Source organism: Gallus gallus, chromosome 16, assembly GCF_016699485.2.
Source record: "Gallus gallus isolate bGalGal1 chromosome 16, bGalGal1.mat.broiler.GRCg7b, whole genome shotgun sequence".
Classification (NCBI taxonomy): Eukaryota; Metazoa; Chordata; class Aves; order Galliformes; family Phasianidae; genus Gallus; species Gallus gallus.
Window position 1 is genome coordinate 1,461,984 of NC_052547.1, and position 21,095 is coordinate 1,483,078.

The window sequence follows — 21,095 nt, forward strand, 5'->3', positions numbered from 1 at the left end:
TCCACAACTACCCTCTGGCCATCCCATAGCCTCCTCTTTGTCCCTCAGTCAAACCCCGTCTCCCCCCATATTATCTCCATGGTTCCCAACGGTCACCTCATGGTAAGTCAGTGGTCAAATTGTGTCATGGTTTTGTAACTTCACTATTGGTATTCCACATCATAACATCATGGACAAAAGAGAAGAACTACGTATCCCAGAGGACCTCACGGTCAGAGAAGGAAGATACATCACGGAAGATGCGTCATCTGGTTGCGCGCGGTTCTTCTTCACTTTTGTTTGCTGCCGGGAGAGGAGTGGGTGTGCTTTCCAAGCCGGGCGCCTTCATCAAGTAAGGCTTTCGGTTTCGGAAACTCTCTCACTCTCTCTCTCTCTCCCTCTCTATCGCTCTTTCGCTCTCTCTCCCTCATTCCATTTGGTTTATTATACTTACTCCCAATTAGATTGTATTGTATCGTGTCATCTTGCATCTCAACATCATAGTTAGTAAAATAAGTTCTCCTTCTTAGATTGTTGCCACCGCTTCGTTTTTCTCGGGAAGTGAAGGGGGAGGGGGGCCCACAAGCCTACCGGCCCCCTGTCACGGGCACAGATCTATCTAGGTAATTCCGTGACACGGGAACCATTGATGAAGGGCGAATGTTTGGAATGGATGATCCTGGGGGTCTTTTAAACCTTAGCGATTCTATGATTCTATGATTCTATGATTCTATGATCAGCTGAGCCCAGTCTGCAGTGTTTTCCCCATTCAGCTCCACTCCTGCACCTGCCTCAGAGCCAGAGAGTGGGGTAATAAAGGGGTGACCATGGCGTGAGTATGGTGAAATCTTGAGTAACCACTGGATGACCATGGCAATGTCATGGAGGGACCACGGGGCCATCCGTGGGGCTCAGGCAGTGCGTGGAGCCCTGTGAGCGACACAGCTGTTCCCAGGCAGAGCAGCAGCATCGAGCATTCCTCAGAGCAGACAGACAGACAGATGCCACGCAGCATAGCACTGTGATGGCAGGGCTGATTGAGGTACCCGCAATGGAGATCTGCAGGTACTGCGTGTATCTGCCTGGAGATGGGTGATGCCGCCCAGCCCAGGCACTCACTGCTCCAGAGCAGCGGCGCGGGCGGCCCGCACCCTTCGTCCTCCTCCGGCAGCAGCCATGGGGAACGGCCATGTCCTGGTGGCTGGGGCCGTGCTGGTGGCACTGGTGGCATTGGGAGCACGACTGACCACTGGCACACGGCCCTCAGGTGAGCTCGGAGTCATGGTGTGGGGATGGCACTGGGAGGGCAGGGGATGGAAGGGCGAAAGGAAGGAAGGAAGAGCAAGGAAGGAAGGGGGGGAAGGAAGCAGAGAGGGAGGATGGAAGGAGTTAAGGAAGGAAGGAAGGAAGAAAGGAGGGAAGGAAAGAAGGAAAGGAGGAGGGAAGGAACGAAACATAACTAAAAATGAGATATTGGCAGTGGGCCCGGTGCACTGTAAAAAATTTGAGATGAAAAGGGCAATAAATGGTGCAGAGGAGCCATCGTGGGGTGAGTGAAATGTGTATCAATGTGTTAATGTATGCATAACCAAAATAAGACTGCATAACCAGACGCCCATAGGCACCAATGCAGCTCTTTAGCCACGCCCCCTAATCGCCTTATTGGTTAAACCACGCCCCCGCCCTTGGCCACGCCCCCCAAGCATTCCTGACCACGCCCCCTTTGCTTGAGCCACGCCCCACCATTCGCCTGCCCTAAACCAGCCACGCCCGTTGCCTCTAACCACGCCCCTTTCGTGCCGTGGCCCCGCCCCCTTTTCGTCCTGGCCCCGCCCCCCGTCGCTCTTTGCCCGCCCCGCGCCCGGTGCCGCTCCCGCACCCACGGAACGGACCCGCACCGCGGTCCCTCGGATCCGGACCCAGTTCCGGCCCCCCGGACTCACGGGCCCGCTGCCACACCCGGACCCGCACCGCGGGCCCATGGACCCGGACCCGCGTCCCGGAGCCCCGCAGTCGGAACCGGAACCGCGCTCCGGACTCGCGGAACCAGACCCGAACCCCGGCCCGAAGCCGCGGCTCGGAGCTGCGGGCGCGGGCCCCGGATCCGTGGAAGCGGACTCCGAGCCGAATCGCGGTCCCGAGGACCCGGACCCGGATCAGCGGCCCGGCCCTGCGGAACCGGTTCCGGCCCCGGCGCCCGCCCCGTGCCGTTGGTTCCTGGAGGGCCGCTGCCGTTTCGGGCCGCGCTGCCGCCATCCGCACCCGGGGCAGAGTCCGAGCGCCGTCCCGGAACCGAAACCGGAACCGAACCGGGAGGAACCGGGAGCGGCGGGGAAGAAGCCGCCGCTGCGCCGCGCCGCCGCCGTCGTCAGCCGCCTCCGCTGGGACCCACGAGTGGACCCCGAGGCCGCCACCGTGGAGTACCGCGACCGCTTCGTGGGCGTCGTGGAGCGGCCGCTGCCGGAGTTCTTCACGGGGCCGCTGTGCGACGCGGGGCCCGCGGACCTGGCGGTGCCCGAACACCGCATCGTGCGCATCCGTTACCGTGGGTGCTGCGTGTGGGACCGGGAGAACCGCATCGATCGCGTGTTCGGGTCGGGGGGGGGGATGGGGACCATGCGGGAGGTGCTGGAGGAGCTGGGGGAGGGCTGTGGGGAGTGAGTGGAGGGGGTGGGACGAACCCGCAGAGCGCCGTCGGGGGCCCTTCTGTACCCTGAAGGTGACGGTGAGGTCCCCTCCGCACTGGGGATGTGGGCATGCGGACACCTGGAGCCCTTGGCTGCTGTGATGTGGGCACGAGGGTCCCTTGTGTACCTCGCAGAAGGTGACACTGAGGTCCCTGTGCCCGTGGGGACGTGGATCCCAAGTGAGGTGGCGCTGTGGATGTGGCTAAAAGGACATGGGGGGCGCTTCTGTACCCCAGAAATGGCACCAAAATCCCCTTGGCACTGGGACGAGGACTACGTGGGGGTGTGGATGTTGGGTCGTCGTGGCCGTGGGGTCATGGAGATGGGGGATGTGGACACGAGGGGCCCTTCTGTACCCTAAACCTGCCACCTCCATTTAGCACTGGGACAACACTACGGGAATGTGAAGGCCTCACCCCATTCTGTAGACCCGTGGTGACAGTGAGATCCTCTCAGCATTGGGGATGTGGGGGAACCTTCTGTGCCGCGAAGATGTGGAGATGGACACTTGGACCCCAGAAGTGACAATGATGTCCCTTTGGCATCGGGGATGTGGACATAGGGGGCCCTTCTAATGCACCGAAAGTGACACTGGGGACCCCTCAGCACTGAGGATAGGGGCACCTGGACAAGGCCACCGGGGTCCTTTTGTCAGAGGGATGAGGATGCATGGGGCATCCTTTCTGTACCCCGAAGAGAGTGACAGTGAGGTCTCCTTGCCTCCGGGGAACAACGATATGGGGACATAACACCTGGACCCATTCTGTCCCCCAGTGGTGACACAGAGGTCCCCTTGGCACTGGGGCCGTGGACACATAGGTCCCCTGGCTGTAGGGATGTGGGGGTCCCTTCTGTACCCCAAAGGTGATGCCGAAGCCCCCTGAGCACTGGGACAACACTATAGGAACATGGACACAGGGTCCCCTCTGTCCATGGGGGTACGTTCAGTACCCAAGAAATGGCCCCCAAATCCCTTGGGTGCTGGGGACGAAGACATGGATACATGGACACTGGGGCCTCTTGGCCATGGGGTTATGGACATGAGGGTCCCTTCTGTACCCCAAAATCCAGCACCGAAGAGGACCCCTCACCAAAGCAATAGTGAATAGGTGATCCCAGCGTCGCATGGGATTTTGTTTCCTCATTGTTCTGTCCCAAAAAAAGGGAGAATTGGTTAAAAAGCGTCTGTGTGGGTGGGGGCAGCGTGGGGAGCGGGGCCTCCTTCCCAGGAGGGAAAGGTAAAGCAATGGGAGAAGTGCTGAATACGGCAAAGTCGGTGTATGATGGGAGAAGTGGGGTGCAATGAAGGGCAGGAAATGTGGACGGAATAGAAGAAAAGCAGAGAAGAGGATCTAATAGAGAAGATGTGACGGCACAAAGATGACTTTCCTAAATAGGATCAGTTCCTGCAGATTTATTGGGGTGAGACTTCTTGTCCTCCCCATGTGCACGGTGAGCAGAACTGCAGAAGGTGCAGTGCCCGGAACCTGGCTGCACCCGTCCCAATGGCTCAGGGGTAACTCAAAGAGAAGAGCACATCGGAGCAAAGCTTTCAGACATCCCCTTGGCAAATGCCAGCTCGTTGTGTAGATGAAGATCTCAGCAGGAGAAATAAAGGGGAAAAAAACGCACTCCGATCCAAACTTGTTCTTGTTGTTTGACAGCCGTGGGCACTGACAAAGCAGGAGACTGCTCCTCATTGACCAACCTCATATGAACAGGAAAGGAGAAAGCGAGGAACGAAGAGATGTTAAGCACAGGTGGATAAGATGGGTGGATGGAGAACCTCTCCCATAGCACTGACCCACGGCGGTCCCTGCAGAGGCTGAGCTCTGAGCTCCCAAACTCGGCGGTTCGGAGCTGGCTGTGCACTCTGTGTGCTGCCATACAGATCCGGAACCATTGGCTGTGAGAAGGCAGAGCTCAGGATCCTTAGGAGCTCCCAAACCCGGATTTGGGGAGAGCAGACTGCGGCCTCCTCGTGGATCTACCTGGACCTGTGTGTTAATGGCCGGGAGGAAGGAGGGGCCCAAAGGAGCAGGTTGGTGCTCGAGGAGCTGCTCAGAGCTCAAAAACCCAACGGAATTGGTCAAAAATGGCCACGATTGGGGACAAGGAGCTCCTGGCCAAGCCCCAGCACAGAAAGGAAGCGCACCGAGGCCCCGCGGGGACAGGGAAGATGGGGAGCACATGGAGACTGTGTCAGACGTGCAGAGATAACGTCAGCAGAGCCAGAGCTCAGCTGGAATTGAACCTGGGCGGGGGTAGCAAAGACTTCTGTTTGTACATAGGGGGCAAAAGAAGGGCTGAGGGAAACATGGATGTCGTGCTGACATGGGACACGAAAGAGGCTGAGGTACCAAACGCCTTCATCAGCTCGGTGGTAAGCAGCAAGGCTGCCCTTCGGGAATCATAGGATCATAGAATCCCAGAGCCTGGAGAGCTGGAGGAGAAGGGAAGGGTGCAGCAAAGGATGTGCTCCCATGGCTGAACAGCACTGGGTCACGCAGAGGGCCCTGAGGAGATGCAGCCGTGGATGCTGGGAGCTGGCACCCTCACAGCGAGGCCTTCATCATCCCTGAGCGGTGTTACTGGGAGACGGTCCTGGAAGCTGCAAACGTCACCCCGAGCTCCAAGAAGGGCCCCGGGAGCAAAGGGCTTCACCGTGGGGCCTGCGAAGGCACTGGAGCAGCTCATCCCAGGCACCATTCTCAGGCACATGAAGGGGGAGGAAACCATCAGCACAGATTCAGCGAGGACAGGCGATGTCTGACTTGGGGAACCCCTCTGACAATGCACGCGGCAGCCTGATGGGTGAGAGCAGAGCAGTGGATACCCACCACGGGGCCCCATCCAGGCCCTGAGCTGCTGAACGGGACACGATTCCCCCCACCCCAAATCAGACACCACGCAGGCTGAGCTGCAAACCAGCAATCCACAGTGCTGTGGTTTATTTGACTTGAAGGGCATCACACGAAGAGCGCAAAGAAATTTGGCAGAAAACAACTCCCCTTCTGCTCCAACTTGTTCTTGGCTGTCAGATGGGTTGTGGGGGGCTGAGCTTCGGTTGAAGGATGCCCAATTTGCTGCTGTAACTCCGGTCAGATTTGATATATGAACGATCACAATGATGTACCCAGTTAGCAAGAAGCTATGGTGCTGTGCCTCGTGTTACATTCAGATAGGGCTTGGAAAGAAAGAGAGGAGGAGAAAGAGAGAGGAGAGAGATGAAGATGCACTCACTGCCCTTGTACCCAGCGACGTCACGGCTGTTCCTCCAGTTGTGGGGCGCCTCCTATGTTCCTATGCACCTTTGCTTTCCTGTGTTCCTCAGCTCCCACATGTGGTGGAGCTGAGTCCTTGTTCTGAACGTCCCAGCAATCAGCCTGGGGTCTCAGGTCGGCGTCTGAGGACTGAAGGAAATGGCTGCCTCACCTTCACAAATCCACCTGCTTCACCCACTCCGCATCTCATTACTGTTCGGGTCTCTTTTGCACTTCTACGGACTGTTTGGAACACTCTTTTCTGCTCGGCCTCTTCCAGAGCCTCTGCCCGTCCCCTGAGCCCGGAACCCGGCGCTCTCCTCCCAGTGTGTCTGCAATGGTATCTTCCCCAAAGCGATGCACAGCGCTCTGCCCAGAGGTCCACCTCTGCTCACGAGGTGGACATTTCAATGGGTCATCCCCAGGAAATAACGCACAGAGTGGAGCAGAGGAGCACACACTGCGTCAGCCCGAGGAGATGCAGGAGTCGAGCAAACGGAGATACACACACCCACAAACTCCAAACACGTGCATGCAGGGCTGGCTACTGCAGCACAGCACTCAGATGGAAGGTTCACTTCCTGTGGGGGTGAGAAGAGATGGTGTCACGTGGGGCCACATCCCCATCCTGACTCACCACCCTGGGGGTTCAGCAGGGAGGGTTGGGCCCAGTATTGCCCCGGATGTGGGTCCAATGGGGGAGTGCAGGGAACTGGGACCGCTCCAACCACAGGGACCCCTCCTGAGCCCCCGTTCCACACTATACCTGTGGCCGATATGCTGGATTCTCCGTCGTGGCCTGCAAGGGAGGGAGAGCAGTGAGCCCTGGCTCTGTGCTCGCTGTGGGGCACGGAGCATCATGCCACCACCACCACTGTGACCCCAAAAGCAACAAGGGGCCCCAGAGTGCCCTGACCCCAAGCACTAGCAGGGGACAGTTCTGCCCTTGGCACTCACCTGCTGCTGCTTCATAACCCTTCTTCTCCTTCCCTGCAGACAGAAAGAAGTGCCAGCATGGGGCTCATGTCAGACCATGGGCATTCCCAAGGGGGTTCAGGCCCCACTTGCAGTTCCTGCTTTCTCCCCCCAGCTCTCTGCTTTTACCTGACTTGCTCTTCCACACCACCAATCCAACGACAGCAGCGCATGGGAATGTTTTCTCCTCCCCAGACAGGACGTGGCACAGCTGCCCCATGGCATCGCTGCCTGTATGGGAACTGCTGAGTCCCGGCCTGACCCAGCGATGGATCCCCTGGGAAAGGACCAGTCAGCTCTGGCAGCACAGGTGAAGGTGATGCAGTGGTGTGAGCAGGAGGGGTGGAGCCTGGCTGCATCTCTCCTGGAACCCATTGAAGGGCTGACTGCCAGTGAGGCAGGGTGTCTGCTTGGAGATCCTCCTGTGCAGTTTTTCCCCATAAGCTGAGGTGTTCTCAGATGACTGAGTGATCTTTTTCTCTTTGTCCCTTTTGCCTTTCCTCTCCTGTCTCATCCTTCCTCCTCTTTAATCTTCTTGATTGTACTGGTGCTCCTTAGCATCACTTCACCACAGCAGCCCCCCATAATATCACTGCTGCTTAGCACTGCCTCATACTGTTGCCACCCCTTATTGTCACAGCCCCATAGCAATGCTTCATGGCATTGCTTTCCCCATGGCATTGCTGCCTGTATGGGAACGGCTGAGTCCTGGCCTGACCCACTGACAGATAACCTGGAGAAAGGACCCGGTCAGCCATGTGTGAGAGGTACATTGTGTTTTTGCAGTGGAAATTTCCAGTATTTCTGTAGGTAGTGTAGGTTAAGATGATTTTCACAGAGAAAGCTGCTGAACAGAGTAAAGTTGAGACTGGGGCATTCTGATCTGGGTAGAATTGGCACAGACACCAGGTAAGGAAATTCTATAGGGTAGGGGAGAGCCTAGCACAGGACAGAAGGAGTGTGCAGACTGTTGGATATGTTGCCTCCTATCTCCCTAAAAGGTGCAGAACATACCCAAAGACAATGGGTTGCTAACAGACATTGTATGGAAACATAACGGAGCAACAGCTTCGGACCATTGTGAGCCTGAGATGCTCAACCAATGAGTGCCAGGAGAGGCTTTGCCTGTGTTGGACCCAGGGGAGATAACGGAGTGGATTTCACTGATCAGGTGCGCAATTTCTGCCTTGGCAGTAGGGGGCGTGCGCCCGTTGTTGCAATCATGGACAAACTGCTCTTCACAGAGATCTCGGCCTGATTCGAAATTGTAGACCTGGAGCGTGTTTCTCACAAAGCTGCAAACATCAGCCCGAGCTCCAAGGTGGGCGAGGAGGGCCCAGGGAGCAAAGGGCTTCACCGTGGTGCTGGGCATAAAGGACGGAACGCTGCTTTCTGTGTGTGCTGCTGTATGCGGGACAGCCGGCATTGCAGTGGTGAATAAAACCTGCTTTGATCAGAGATAGTGTCTGGATCAATTCCTTGGGTATAACCAACAGGTGCGGGTTCTCCTTTCCCCCCATGATGGCTCAGAGCCAAGCACAGCTGTGTGAGCTGGGCTCTGTACTGCGAAGGACCTCCCACCAACTGTGTGAACCAAACAAAATGAACTTTGAAAGATGTAGCATGACCACAGGAATGCTCTGTAGGCGTGGTTTGGCTTCCCCAGACAGATCCTCTGCCTGCACACGCTGCTCAGCTGAATGGTACCAACACCATCTTTGGCTTCTCGCATGTCTTCACATGTCAAACTGCACTGAACTCCTTCCTGCTTCTCTTGCTCCTACATCTTTCCTTTTTTCCACTTTCCACTCCCCATTCTCTCTCCTTTTTCTCCCACCTTTCTAATCCTCCCGAGCCCCTCCTTCAGTCCTTTCTTCTATCCCCCCCATCCTAACTGTCCACCCCACAGCAGTCTGTGCAAACACCAATACTGAAGCACAAGGTTTCCACGCCTGCAGAAGGAGAACGACTGAACCATTCGTCAGAGCACAAAGCAGCACCAGAACCCCCAGCACACCAGAGGAGAAGGATCCCAACAAGGTAAGGCTGGGGATGGGGAACAAAAGAGCGGACTGGGTGGAAAAAAGGGAAACATAAAGAGGAAAACCACTTCTACGAACATCTGCCCTCCAGTTCTGACCCCCAGCTCCCAGAAGAGGATGTGCAGATATCGCTGCTGGAGTCCAATACTTCCACACCCGCTATGGGAGAAGGAGACCAACAGGAAACATTTTTAGAGCACCAAGCAGCACCGGAGCCTCTTGGGCAGAGTGGAGGACTCCAATGGGGTAATGGTGGGGACTGAGCAGGAAGGAGAGCATGGGGGAGAACAGGAGTAGAAGGATGTGCCCCCACCCGCTCGCTGCTTCCCAGGTTCCTCGTGCCATGGGATGGGAAGAAGGACATCCTGTGTGCAGCTCACTGCCGTGCATGCAGCGCTGGGAGCACTCATCCTCGTGCTGGTGGTGATATTGACCGGTGAGTGCCACCAAGCGTCCCCACGGTGAGAGGATGCCTCGGGTTTGGGTACAGAGCAGGGATTTGGGGTTTCCAGCACATGGATGCGCTCCCCAAGCACAGCCTTGCTCCCACGTGCTATGGGGCAGCCACGTGGTGCCCTACACCATGCTCTGCTCAACTTTTCTAACCGCCCCCGGGCTGCACTGTGACGTGCTGTGGCCTCATCTCCCACCGCGGTCGGAGGGAGGTGAGAGAAATGCAGATGTCCTGCTCCTTGCCCCACATTTGTTCAATTCCTCATTTTCAGTGTGTTGGCGGGCCCCCATCCCACCTTTCCCAGGCTTTGCCCACGTGTGCCCCAACGCTTGGGTCGGATTCCAGGGGAAATGCTGTTATTTTTTGAAGGGGGAGAATGATTGGAACAGCAGCAGGGAGCACTGCAATGCCCACGGAGCTTCCCTGGCCACCATAGGCAGTGCGGAGGAGATGGTGAGATGGGGACACGAGCCCAAAGCTCTGGGGAAGGCACCAGGCTGGGGAGGGACAGCAGCACATTACTGCCCCCCACCCCTCCCGCATCCATCTGGGGGATGTCCTGAGATGTGCACCTCCGGGGGCAGCTCTTGTGCCATGGAAGCACAAACAAGCTTCGTCCATGCAGCAGAAGGCAGCGCCTTGCAGCCTGCTGGAGCCTGAGATGTGGGTGGGACAGATGCTAAAACCTCCTGACATTCAACACTCTCTTCCTTTAAAGGATTTCATGATGCGCTTCCAGGGCCCGGCAAACTGTTGGATCGGGCTGCACAGGGAAGAAGAGGACGCCCAGTGGACATGGAGCGATGGCACAGCCTTCACCAACTGGTCAGTCTGTCTGTCCAGCTGTCCCAGCTATGACTACCCACAGGCTCTCTTTGGGATGGGGACCTTCTCCTGGTGCCACAGCCATGGTTTCACATAGGCTGCTTGGCTCAGGCTTGGTGCTCCACCATGAGCCCTTTCTGCCCTTCCTTCCCCAGGAGAGGCAGCCCCAGCTTTTCTCAGTGCATCGGGGCAGCTTTCCCATTCTCCTCCCTCTTGGGCACAGGTTTGAGCTGCGAGGTGGAGGCCGATGTGCGTACCTGAACGGGGACAGGATCAGCTCATACCTGTGCCACCTACACAAGCACTGGGTCTGCAGCAGAGCTGACCACTACGTCCTCTGGAAGCAAAAGGCGCACCCACAATGAGAGACCCCACCACCGTGTCAGGACCCGGTCAGCCATGTGACAGGTAGGTCGTGTTTTTGCAGTGGAAATTTCCAGTATTTCTGAAGGTATTGTAGTTGCTTTTCACAGAAAAAGCTGCTGAACAGAGTAAAGTTGAGACTGGGGCATTCCGATCTGGGTAGAATTGGCACAGGCACCAGGTAAGGAAATTCTATAGGGTAGGGGAGAGCCAAGCACAGGACAGAAGGAGTGTGCAGATTGTTGAAAATGTTGTCCTCCTATCTCCTTAAAAAGTACAGAAAATACCCAAAGACAATGGGTTGCTAACAGACGTTGTATGGAAACATAATGGAGCAACAGCTTCGGACCATTGTGAGCCTGAGATGCTCAACCAATGAGTGCCAGGAGAGGCTTTGCCTGTGTCGGACCCAGGGGAGATAACGGAGTGGATTTCACTGATCAGGAGCGCAATTTCTGCCTTGGCAGTAGGGGGCGTGCGCCCGTTGTTGCAATCATGGACAAACTGCTCTTCACAGAGATCTCGGCCTGATTCGAAATTGTAGACCCGGAGCGTGTTTCTCACAAAGCTGCAAACATCAGCCCGAGCTCCAAGGTGGGCGAGGAGGGCCCAGGGAGCAAAGGGCTTCACCGTGGTGCTGGGCATAAGAGACATAACACTGCTTTCTGTGTGTGCTGCTGCATGCAGGACAGCCGGCATTGCAGTGGTGAGTAAAACTGGCTTTGATCAGAGATAGTGTCCTGATCAACTACTTGTTTATCACCAACGGATGTGGGTTCTGCTCTCCTCCTGTAACTGCTCAGAGCCGAGCACAGCTGTGTGAGCTGGGCTCTGTACTGCGAAGGACCTCCCACCAACCGTCTGAACCAACCGCTGCTGTTTCCAGCAGGAAATTAGAAAGATGCAGCATGACCACAGGAACGTTCTGTCAGCGTGGTTTGGCTTCCCCAGACAGATCCTCTGCCTGCACACGCTGTTCAGCTGAATGGTACCAACACCATCTTTGGCTTCTCACGTCTTCACATTTCACACTGCACTGAACTCCTTCCTGCTCCTCTCTCTTTCCTTCTTTCCTTCTTTCCACTCCCCTTTCTCTCTCCTTTTTCTCCCCCCTTTCTAATCCTCCCGAGCCCTTCCTTCAGTCCTTTCTTCTATCCCCCCCATCCTAACTGTCCACCCCACAGCAGTCTGTGCAAATACCAATACTGAAGCACAAGGTTTCCACGCCTGCAGAGGGAGAACGACTGAACCATTTCTCAGAGCACAAAGCAGCACCAGAACCCACAGCACACCAGAGGAGAAGGATCCCAACAAGGTAAGGCTGGGGATGGGGAGCAAAAGATTGGAATGGGAGGAAAAAAGAGAAACAAAAAAAGGAAAACCACTTCTACGAACATCTGCCCTCCAGTTCTGACCCCCAGCTCCCAGAAGAGGATGTACAGATATTGCTGCTGGAGTCCAATACTTCCACACCCGCTATGGGAGAAGGAGACCAACAGGAAACATTTTCAGAGCACCAAGCAGCACCAGAGCCCCTTGGGCAGAGTGGAGGACACCAATGGGGTAATGGTGGGGACTGAGCAGGAAGGAGAGCATGGGGGGGAACAGGAGTAGAAGGATGTGCCCCCACCCGCTCGCTGCTTCCCAGGTTCCTGGTGCCATGGGATGGGAAGAAGGAGATCCTGTGTGCAGCTCATTGCCGTGCATGCAGCGCTGGGAGCACTCATCCTCATGCTGGTGGTGCTGGTGATATCGACCGGTGAGTGCCACCAAGCGTCCCCACGGTGAGAGGATGCCTCAGGTTTGGGTACAGAGCAGGGAATTGGGGTTTCCAGCACATGGATGCGCTCCCCAAGCACAGCCCTGCTCCCACGTGCTCTGGGGCAGCCACGTGGTGCCCTAGACCACGCTCTGCTCAACTTTTCTAACCGCCCCCGGGCTGCACTGTGACGTGCTGCGGCCTCATCTCCCACCACGGTTGGAGGGAGGTGAGAGAAATGCAGATGTCCTGCTCCTTGCCCCACATTTGTTCAATTCCTCATTTTCAGTGTGTCGGCGGGCCCCCATCCCACCTTTCTCAGCCTTTGGCCACGCATGCCCCAACGCCTGGGTCGGATTCCAGGGGAAATGCTATTATTTATCAAAGGAGGAGAATGATTGGAACAGCAGCAGGGAGCACTGCAGTGCCCACGGAGCTTCCCTGGCCACCATAGGCAGTGCGGAGGAGATGGTGAGATGGGGACATGAGCCCAAAGCTCTGGGGAAGGCACCAGGCTGGGGAGACGTTACTGCCCCCCACCCCTCCCGCATCCATCTGGGGGACATCCCGAGATGTGCACCTCCGGGGGCAGCTCTTGTGCCATGGAAGCCCAAACAAGCTTCTTCCATGCAGCAGAACGCAGCACCTTGCAGCCTGCTGGAGCCTGAGATGTGGGTGGGACAGATGCTAAAACCTCCTGACATTCAACACTCTCTTCCTTTAAAGGATTTCATGATGCGCTTCCAGGGCCCGGCAAACTGTTGGATCGGGCTGCACAGGGAAGAAGAGGACGCCCAGTGGACATGGAGCGATGGCACAGCCTTCACCAACTGGTCAGTCTGTCTGTCCAGCTGTCCAGGCCATGACTTCCCACAGGCTCTCTTTGGGATGGGGACCTTCTCCTGGTGCCACAGCCGAGGTTTACCGTGGCCCGCCAGGCTCAGGCTTGGTGCTCCACCATGAGCCCTTTCTGTCCTTCCTTCCCCAGGAGAGGCAGCCCCAGCTTTTCTCAGCAGATTGGGGCACCTTTCCCATTCTCCTCCCTCTTGGGCACAGGTTTGAGCTGCGAGGTGGAGGCCGATGTGCGTACCTGAACGGGGACAGGATCAGCTCATCCCTGTGCCACCTACACAAGCACTGGGTCTGCAGCAGAGCTGACCACTATGTCCTCTGGAAGCAAAAGGCGCACCCACAATGAGAGACCCCACCACCGTGTCAGGACATGGTCAGCCATGTGACAGGTAGGTCGTGTTTTTGCAGTGGAAATTTCCAGTATTTCTGAAGGTATTGTAGTTGCTTTTCACAGAAAAAGCTGCTGAACAGAGTAAAGTTGAGACTGGGGCATTCCGATCTGGGTAGAATTGGCACAGGCACCAGGTAAGGAAATTCTATAGGGTAGGGGAGAGCCAAGCACAGGACAGAAGGAGTGTGCAGATTGTTGAAAATGTTGTCCTCCTATCTCCTTAAAAGGTACAGAAAATACCCAAAGACAATGGGTTGCTAACAGACGTTGTATGGAAACATAATGGAGCAACAGCTTCGGACCATTGTGAGCCTGAGATGCTCAACCAATGAGTGCCAGGAGAGGCTTTGCCTGTGTCGGACCCAGGGGAGATAACGGAGTGGATTTCACTGATCAGGAGCGCAATTTCTGCCTTGGCAGTAGGGGGCGTGCGCCCGTTGTTGCAATCATGGACAAACTGCTCTTCACAGAGATCTCGGCCTGATTCGAAATTGTAGACCTGGAGCGTGTTTCTCACAAAGCTGCAAACATCAGCCCGAGCTCCAAGGTGGGCGAGGAGGGCCCAGGGAGCAAAGGGCTTCACCGTGGTGCTGGGCATAAAAGACCTAACGCTGCTTTCTGAGTGTGCTGCTGCATGCGGGACAGCCGGCATTGCAGTGGTGAATAAAGCCTGCTTCGATCAGAGATAGTGTCTGGATCAATTCCTTGGGTATAACCAACAGGTGCGGGTTCTCCTTTCCCCCCATGATGGCTCAGAGCCAAGCACAGCTGTGTGGGTTGGGCTCTGTACTGCGAAGGACCTCCCACAAACCGTCTGAACCAACCGCTGCTGTTTCCAGCGGGCAATTAGAAAGATACAGCATGACCACAGGAACGTTCTGTCAGCGTGGTTTGGCTTCCCCAGACAGATCCTCTGCCTGCACACGCTGCTCAGCTGAATGGTACCAACACCATCTTCTCATGTCTTCACATTTGACACTGCACTGAACTCCTTCCTGCTTCTCTTGCTCCTCCATCTTGCCTTCTTTCCACTTTCCTCTCCCCGTTCTCTCTCCTTTTTCTCCACCCTTTCTAATCCTCCCGAGCCCCTCCTTCAGTCCTTCCTTCTATCCCCCCCCCATCCTAACTGTCCTCCCCACAGCAGTCTGTGCAAATACCAGTACTGAAGCACAAGGTTTCCACGCCTGCAGAGGGAGAATGACTGAACCATTTCTCAGAGCACAAAGCAGCACCAGAACCCCCAGCACACCAGAGGAGAAGGATCCCAACAGGGTAAGGCTGGGGATGGAGAGCAAAAGAGTGGAATGGGTGGAAAAAAGGGAAACATAAAGAGGAAAACCACTTCTACCAACATCTGCCCTCCAGTTCTGACCCCCAGCTCCCAGAAGAGGATGTGCAGATATCGCTGCTGGAGTCCAATACTTCCACACCCGCTATGGGAGAAGGAGACCAACAGGAAACATTTTCAGAGCACAAAGCAGTAACAGAGCCCCTTGGGCAGAGTGGAGAAGGAGACCAATGGGGTAATGGTGGGGACTGAGCAGGAAGGAGAGCATGGGGGAGAACAGGAGTAGAAGGGCGTGTCCCCACCCGCTCGCTGCTTCCCAGGTTCCTGGTGCCATGTGACAGGAAGGAGGAGATCCCGTGTGCAGCTCATTGCTGCGTGTGCAGCACTGGGAGCCCTCATCCTCGTGCTGCTGGTGATATCGACCGGTGAGTGGCAAGAAGTATCCCCACGGTGAGAGGGTGCCTCAGGTTTGGGTACAGAGCAGGGATTTGGGGTTTCCAGCACATGGATGCGCTCCCCAAGCACAGCCCTGCTCCCACGTGCTCTGGGGCAGCCATTCGGTGCCCTGCACCACACTCTGCTCAACCTTCCCAACCTCTGCAACCGCACCCGGGGCTGCAGCACGTCACAGTGCAGCCCATCCCCCACCTCTGTTGGAGGGAGGTGAGAGAAATGCAGATTTCCTGCCCTTTGCCTCACATTTGTCCAATTCCTCATTTCAGCATGTCGGCAGGTCCCTGTGCCACCTTTCCCAGACTTTGCCCATGTGTGCCCCAACGCCTGGGTCGGATTCCAGGGGAAATGCTATTATTTTTCCAAGGAGGAGAATGATTGGAACAGCAGCAGGGAGCACTGCAATGCCCACGGAGCTTCCCTGGCCACCATAGGCAGTGCGGAGGAGATGGTGAGATGGGGACACGAGCCCAAAGCTCTGGGAAGGTACCAGGCTGGGGAGGGACAGCAGCACATTACTGCCCCTAACCCCTCCCTCATCCATCTGGGGGACATCCCGAGATGTGCACCTCTGGGGGCAGCTCTTGTGCCATGGAAGCACAAACAAGCTTCTTCCATGCAGCAGAATGCAGCGCCTTGCAGCCTGCTGGAGCCTGAGATGTGGGTGGGACAGATGCTGAAACCTCCTGACATTCAACACTCTCTTCCTTTAAAGGATTTCATGATGCGCTTCCAGGGCCCGGCAAACTGTTGGATCGGGCTGCACAGGGAAGAAGAGGATGCCCAGTGGACGTGGAGCGATGGCACAGCCTTCACCAACTGGTCAGTCTGTCTGTCCAGCTGTCCAGGCCATGACTTCCCATGGGCTCTCTTTGAGATGGGGACCTTCTCCTGGTGCCACAGCCATGGTTTCCCATAGGCTGCTTGGCTCAGCTTGTTGCTCCACCATGAGCCCTTTCTGCCCTTCCTTCCCCAGGAGAGGCAGCCCCAGCTTTTCTCAGCAGATTGGGGCACCTTTCCCATTCTCCTCCCTCTTGGGCACAGGTTTGAGCTGCGAGGTGGAGGCCGATGTGCGTACCTGAACAGGGACAGGATCAGCTCATCCCTGTGCCACCTACACAAGCACTGGGTCTGCAGCAGAGCTGACCACTATGTCCTCTGGAAGCAAAATGCACACCCACAATGAGAGACCCCACCACCGTGTCAGGACCCGGTCAGCCGTGTGGACAGGTAGGTTGTGTTTTTACAGCGGAAATTTCCAGTATCTCTGTATGTAGTGTAGGTGAAGTTGCTTTTCACAGAAAAAGCTGCTGAACAGAGTAAAGTTGAGACTGGGGCATTCCCTCCTGGGTAGAATTGGCACAGGCACCAGGTAAGGAAATTCTATAGGGTAGGGGAGAGCCTAGCACAGGACAGAAGGAGTGTGCAGACTGTTGGAAATGTTGTCCTCCTATCTCCTTAAAAAGTACAGAACATACACAAAGACAATGGGTTGCTAACAGACGTTGTATGGAAACATAATGCAGCAACAGCTTCGGATCACTGTGAGCCTGAGATGCTCAACCAATGAGTGCCAGGAGAGGCTTTGCCTGTGTTGGACCCAGGGGAGAAAACGGAGTGGATTTCACTGATCAGGAGCGCAATTTCTCCCTTGGCAGTAGGGGGCGTGCGCCCGTTGTTGCAATCATGGACAAACTGCTCTTCACAGAGATCTCGGCCTGAATCGAAATTGTAGACCTGGAGCGTGTTTCTCACAAAGCTGCAAACATCAGCCCGAGCTCCAAGGTGGGCGAGGAGGGCCCAGGGAGCAAAGGGCTTCACCGTGGTGCTGGGCATAAAAGACCTAACGCTGCTTTCTGTGTGTGCTGCTGCTTGCGGGACAGCCGGCATTGAAACCGTGAATAAATGTAGCATGTAGCATGACCACAGAAATGCTCTGTAGGTGTGGTTTGGCTTCCCCAGACAGATCCTCTGCCTGCACACGCTGCTCAGCTGAATGGTACCAACACCGCCTTTGGCTTCTCACGTCTTCACATTTCACACTGCACTGAGCTCCTTCCTGCTTCTCTTGCTCCTCTCTCTTTCCTTCCTTCCACTTTCCTCTCCCCGTTCTCTCTCCTTTTTCTCCCACCTTTCTAATCCTCCCGAGCCCCTCCTTCAGTCCTTTCTTCTATCCCCCCCATCCTAACTGTCCACCCCACAGCAGTCTGTGCAAACACCAATACTGAAGCACAAGGTTTCCACGCCTGCAGAGGGAGAACGACTGAACCATTTCTCAGAGCACAAAGCAGCACCAGAACCCCCAGCACACCAGAGGAGAAGGATCCCAACAAGGTAAGGCTGGGGATGGGGAACAAAAGAGTGGAATGGGTGGAAAAAAGAGAAACAAAAAGAGGAAAACCACTTCTACCAATGTCTGCCTTCCAGTTCTGATCCCCAGCTCCCAGAAGAGGATGTGCACATATTGGTGCTGGAGTCCAATACTTCCACACCCGCTATGGGAGAAGGAGACCAACAGGAAACATTTTTAGAGCACAAAGCAGCAACAGAGCCCCTTGGGCAGAGTGGGGAAAAACCCCAATGGGGTAATGGTGGGGACTGAGCAGGAAGGAGGGCATGGGGGGGAACAGGAGTAGAAGGGCGTGTCCCCACCCACTCTCTGCCCCCCAAGCTCCTGGTGCCATGGGGTGGGAAGGAGGAGATCCCGTGTGCAGCTCATTGCTGCGTGTGCAGCACTGGGAGCCCTCATCCTCGTGCTGGTGGTGATATCGACCGGTGAGTGCCACCAAGCATCCCCATGGTGAGGATGCCTCAGGTTTGGGTACAGAGCAGGGATTTGGGGTTTCCAGCACATGGATACGCTCCGCAAGCACAGCCCTGCTCCCATGTGCTCTGGGGCAGCCACGTGGTGCCCTACACCACACTCTGCTCAACCTTCCCAACCTCTGCAACCGCACCCGGGGCTGCAGCACGTCACAGTGCAGCCCATATCCCACCTCTGTTGGAGGGAGGTGAGAGAAATGCAGATTTCCCACCCTTTGCCCCACATTTGTCCAATTCCTCTTTTCAGTGTGTTGGCGGGCCCCCATCCCACCTTTCCCAGCCTTTGCCCACGTGTGCCCCAACGCCTGGGTCGGATTCCAGGGGAAATGCTATTATTTATCGAAGGAGGAGAATGATTGGAACAGCAGCAGGGAGCACTGCAATGCCCACGGAGCTTCCCTGGCCACCATAGGCAGTGCGGAGGAGATGGTGAGATGGGGACATGAGCCCAAAGCTCTGGGGAAGGCACCAGGCTGGGGAGGGACAGCAGCACGTTACTGCCCCACCCCCTCCCGCATCCACCTGGGGGACATCCCGAGATGTGCACCTCCGGGGGCAGCTCTTGTGCCATGGAAGCACAAACAAGCTTCTTCCATGCAGCAGAATGCAGCGCCTTGCAGCCTGCTGGAGCCTGAGATGTGGGTGGGACAGATGCTAAAACCTCCTAACATTCAACACTCTCTTCCTTTAAAGGATTTCATGATGCGCTTCCAGGGCCTGGCAAACTGCAGGATTGGGCTTCACAGGGAAGAAGAGGACGCCCAGTGGATGTGGAGCGATGTCACAGCCTTCACCAACTGGTCAGTCTGTCTGTCCAGCTGCCACGACTTCCCACGGGCTCTCTTTGAGATGGGGATCTTCTCCTGGTGCCACAGCCGTGGTTTCGCATAGGCTGCTTGGCTCAGGCTTGGTGCTCCACCATGAGCCCTTTCCTGCCCTCCTTCCCCAGAAGAGGCAGCCCCAGCTTTTCTCAGCAGATTGGGGCACCTTTCCCATTCTCCTCCCTCTTGGGCACAGGTTTGAGCTGCGAGGTGGAGGCCGATGTGCGTACCTGAACGGGGACAGGATCAGCTCATCCCTGTGCCACCTACACAAGCACTGGGTCTGCAGCAGAGCTGACCACTACGTCCTCTGGAAGCAAAAGGTGCACCCACAATGAGAGATCCCATCACCACCAACCTTGTGCCAGTGCTGCTGTTGTATTACAGTGTATTATCTTGCAGCCCGATGTCCTTTCTAGTCAATTACTTTGTTTCTGTTCAGATCGTTGCTGCCGTGTTGTTTTTGGGCCCATCTCGCTATCCTTTTCCCTGTTCCCCTTTTCTGGGGTGCAGATCTGTGGGTCCCTCTGCCCTGCTACTCACGGAACCGGGCCGAACCAGCCCATAAACCACTGACATTGTGGATGAGGTGCTACGAGATGAGGCTGAGGAGCTCAGCGGTGGTGGTGGTGATAGGAGGACAGTTGGACGGGATGATCCTGTAGGTCCTTTCCAGCCCTGTGCCTCTATGATTCTGTCATCATTCTGAGCCAGTCTCTGTGTCCGGGCCGTATTGTTTCAGGCACGCTCTGACCTCACTGCACAGAGGTGCTCTCTGAAATGCACGCTGCATCTCTAGTGCTATTGGCTTCTTAAAGCCATTCTCCTCTGCAATTCCCTGCAGTTTACAAAGAACCATAGAATGGTTTGGGTTGGAAGGGACCTTTCAGACCATTCACTTCCATCCCCGGCTGGAGGCAGGGACACCTCCCACCACACCAGGCTGCTCACAGGGCGGGGGCATCCACAACCTGCTCCACTGTCTAAATCCACCCTCTTCCACTCTAAAGCCATTTCCCCTCCTCCTGTCGCTCCACGCCCTTACAAAACAGCCCCATCCCAGCTTTCCTGGAGGCCCCCTTCAGGTACAGCCCATGACTTCGGGTACGCTTAGCTGGGCAGCAATGGAAGCTGCTGGCAGCTCACCCAGTGCCTCCGTGCAGAAGAGGCCTCTGCACAGCCACAACCTTCCCGGGATCTGCACTGGCCAATACCTTCAGGGAGTCACACGCCTTCGGGACTCCTTCGATTTCTTTCTCTGCCCATCCTGCCAAGCCGCTGCCCATCGTAAAGACGCGGAGTTTGCAGTAAGCAAAGCGTGCTCTATTGCAGCCGCTGCCATCGCTTCCCGCAGCGCTGTGGGACGGGACGGGACGGGAGTGCTGCCCCAGGCACGGAAGCACCGCCATTCTTTCTCCATCAGCCCCCTCCCCTTCCACGCCCGTCCACACTGCGCTTCCGCTCCAGGCCGGATGTGATGTCATCACCGGGCGCCGCGGCGGGCCGTGAAGGCGTCCCACAGCGGAGCGCCGGGCTCGTTCCCCGCCGTGTCCCTGCGCTTCCTGCGCTGCTTCACGGCCTGCGGACGCACCGGGCCGCGTTTCCCGCGGTTGCTGCCCGCTGTCCCCGTGGGCGAAGCGCCGCCCGGCCGACGGCTGAGATCCTCTCCCGTGTCTCGCGGTTCCCGCGGGACGGTCGCCGTTTGCCGTCGGCCGCCTCGGCCTCTTCGTGCCCCAATGGGAGCTGCCGAGTCCCGGCTTGACCCAGCGATGGAGCACCTGGGAAAGGAGCGGGCAGCCCTGGCGGCACAGCTGGAGGCGGTGCAGCGGTGTGAGCGGGAGGGGCGGAGCCTGCCCGCACTGCTCTGAGACCTCATGGAAGGGCTGAGAGCGGCTGGGAAGGCTCTGTGCGTGGAGATCCCTCCCTGGGGGGTATCTCCCCGTGAGCCGAGATGTTCGCAGACCGCTGAGCGTTCCTTTCCTGTTTGTCCCTTTGCCATTCCTCTCCTGTATCGCCTTCCACCGTGCTTGTTCTTTCCCACTGTGACGGCCGCCCCAAAGCAGCACCGCCCCATAGCAGCACCGCCCCAAAGCAGCACCGTCCCAAAGCAGCACCGCCCC

General features: G+C 56.6%; 8 protein-coding genes and 1 pseudogene across 18 annotated transcripts in view; 7 read left to right on the plus strand and 2 right to left on the minus strand.

The window, feature by feature from the left end:
• Nucleotides 1–10,633, plus strand: part of LOC121106942 (C-type lectin domain family 2 member I-like) — a 94,747-nt gene extending 84,114 nt beyond the window's left edge. Inside the window, exons 1-7 of one of the 8 annotated variants that reach the window (XM_040648831.2) lie at nucleotides 8,582–8,607; nucleotides 8,814–8,944; nucleotides 9,038–9,192; nucleotides 9,278–9,382; nucleotides 9,672–9,853; nucleotides 10,119–10,225; nucleotides 10,449–10,633. In XM_040648831.2, coding sequence (XP_040504765.1) covers nucleotides 8,605–8,607; nucleotides 8,814–8,944; nucleotides 9,038–9,192; nucleotides 9,278–9,382; nucleotides 9,672–9,853; nucleotides 10,119–10,225; nucleotides 10,449–10,590 — 825 coding nt within the window. In that variant the 5' untranslated portion in view covers nucleotides 8,582–8,604 and the 3' untranslated portion in view covers nucleotides 10,591–10,633. Of the gene's footprint in view, nucleotides 1–8,581; nucleotides 8,608–8,813; nucleotides 8,945–9,037; nucleotides 9,193–9,277; nucleotides 9,383–9,671; nucleotides 9,859–10,118; nucleotides 10,226–10,448 lie in introns of those variants that run through there. The other 7 variants (XM_040648833.2, XM_040648838.2, XM_046901599.1 and 4 more) reach the window with 7 other exon arrangements.
• Nucleotides 1–21,095, minus strand: part of MHCY15 (major histocompatibility complex Y, class I heavy chain 15) — a 295,994-nt gene that overhangs the window by 27,386 nt on the left and 247,513 nt on the right.
• On the plus strand, nucleotides 1,859–2,740 carry LENG9L1P (leukocyte receptor cluster member 9 like 1, MHCY region pseudogene; annotated as a pseudogene).
• MHCY4 (major histocompatibility complex Y, class I heavy chain 4) overlaps nucleotides 5,583–21,095 on the minus strand; it is a 311,182-nt gene continuing 295,669 nt past the window's right edge. The window contains exons 8-9 of the mRNA XM_040648739.2: nucleotides 6,696–6,728; nucleotides 5,583–6,510 (exon numbers count right to left, since the gene is read on the minus strand). Of these exons, the coding sequence (XP_040504673.1) occupies nucleotides 6,491–6,510; nucleotides 6,696–6,728 (53 nt within the window). The 3' untranslated portion in view covers nucleotides 5,583–6,490. The remainder of the gene's footprint in view (nucleotides 6,511–6,695; nucleotides 6,729–21,095) is intronic.
• On the plus strand, nucleotides 11,538–14,274 carry LOC121106940 (C-type lectin domain family 2 member B-like). Of its 4 annotated transcripts, XM_040648820.2 has the most exons (9): nucleotides 11,538–11,576; nucleotides 11,773–11,903; nucleotides 11,997–12,151; nucleotides 12,237–12,347; nucleotides 12,637–12,818; nucleotides 13,074–13,180; nucleotides 13,404–13,572; nucleotides 13,654–13,724; nucleotides 13,818–14,274. In XM_040648820.2, the coding sequence occupies exons 1-7, from the start codon at nucleotides 11,574–11,576 to the stop codon at nucleotides 13,543–13,545; spliced, it is 831 nt and encodes a 276-aa protein (XP_040504754.1). In that variant the 5' UTR covers nucleotides 11,538–11,573; the 3' UTR covers nucleotides 13,546–13,572; nucleotides 13,654–13,724; nucleotides 13,818–14,274. The 4 variants fall into 4 exon arrangements, with proteins under 4 accessions (XP_040504754.1, XP_046757550.1, XP_040504755.1 ...); XM_046901594.1 differs by having other exon boundaries at nucleotides 13,404–13,724; XM_040648821.2 differs by having other exon boundaries at nucleotides 13,404–13,724; nucleotides 13,824–14,274.
• On the plus strand, nucleotides 14,471–19,416 carry LOC121106947 (C-type lectin domain family 2 member B-like). The gene is made up of 8 exons (XM_040648861.2): nucleotides 14,471–14,531; nucleotides 14,732–14,862; nucleotides 14,956–15,113; nucleotides 15,199–15,303; nucleotides 15,601–15,782; nucleotides 16,047–16,153; nucleotides 16,376–17,665; nucleotides 18,402–19,416. The coding sequence occupies exons 3-7, from the start codon at nucleotides 15,026–15,028 to the stop codon at nucleotides 16,515–16,517; spliced, it is 624 nt and encodes a 207-aa protein (XP_040504795.1). The 5' UTR covers nucleotides 14,471–14,531; nucleotides 14,732–14,862; nucleotides 14,956–15,025; the 3' UTR covers nucleotides 16,518–17,665; nucleotides 18,402–19,416.
• LOC124417249 (C-type lectin domain family 2 member I-like) overlaps nucleotides 17,305–21,095 on the plus strand; it is a 246,597-nt gene continuing 242,806 nt past the window's right edge. Inside the window, exons 1-2 of the mRNA XM_040648825.2 lie at nucleotides 17,305–17,665; nucleotides 17,759–17,916. Coding sequence (XP_040504759.1) covers nucleotides 17,829–17,916 — 88 coding nt within the window. The 5' untranslated portion in view covers nucleotides 17,305–17,665; nucleotides 17,759–17,828. The remainder of the gene's footprint in view (nucleotides 17,666–17,758; nucleotides 17,917–21,095) is intronic.
• The window catches only part of LOC124417253 (C-type lectin domain family 2 member I-like), a 29,878-nt gene continuing 26,714 nt past the window's right edge, over nucleotides 17,932–21,095 (plus strand). The window contains exon 1 of the mRNA XM_040648884.2: nucleotides 17,932–18,106. The gene's annotated coding sequence lies outside the window, so the exon portion shown is untranslated. The remainder of the gene's footprint in view (nucleotides 18,107–21,095) is intronic.
• On the plus strand, nucleotides 17,971–19,416 carry LOC121106975 (C-type lectin domain family 2 member B-like; the record flags this gene model as incomplete). The annotated part of the gene is made up of 4 exons (XM_040648898.1): nucleotides 17,971–18,106; nucleotides 18,402–18,583; nucleotides 18,848–18,954; nucleotides 19,172–19,416. Coding segments are annotated over 4 exons (567 nt in total), but the record flags the coding sequence as incomplete, so codon positions are not given.

Excerpts from the sequence above, each read along its gene's own strand:
- LOC121106940 (XM_046901594.1), top strand. Across the intron at positions 11,904-11,996 it reads AGGAGAAGGATCCCAACAAG|TTCTGACCCCCAGCTCCCAG; the intron begins GTAAGGCTGGGG and ends TCTGCCCTCCAG. Across the intron at positions 13,181-13,403 it reads GGCACAGCCTTCACCAACTG|GTTTGAGCTGCGAGGTGGAG; the intron begins GTCAGTCTGTCT and ends TCTTGGGCACAG.
- LOC121106947 (XM_040648861.2), top strand. The coding sequence starts at position 15,026 with ATGGGAGAAGGAGACCAACAGGAAACATTTTCAGAGCACAAAGCAGTA. Across the intron at positions 15,114-15,198 it reads TGGAGAAGGAGACCAATGGG|GTTCCTGGTGCCATGTGACA; the intron begins GTAATGGTGGGG and ends GCTGCTTCCCAG. Across the intron at positions 15,304-15,600 it reads GCTGCTGGTGATATCGACCG|CATGTCGGCAGGTCCCTGTG; the intron begins GTGAGTGGCAAG and ends TCCTCATTTCAG.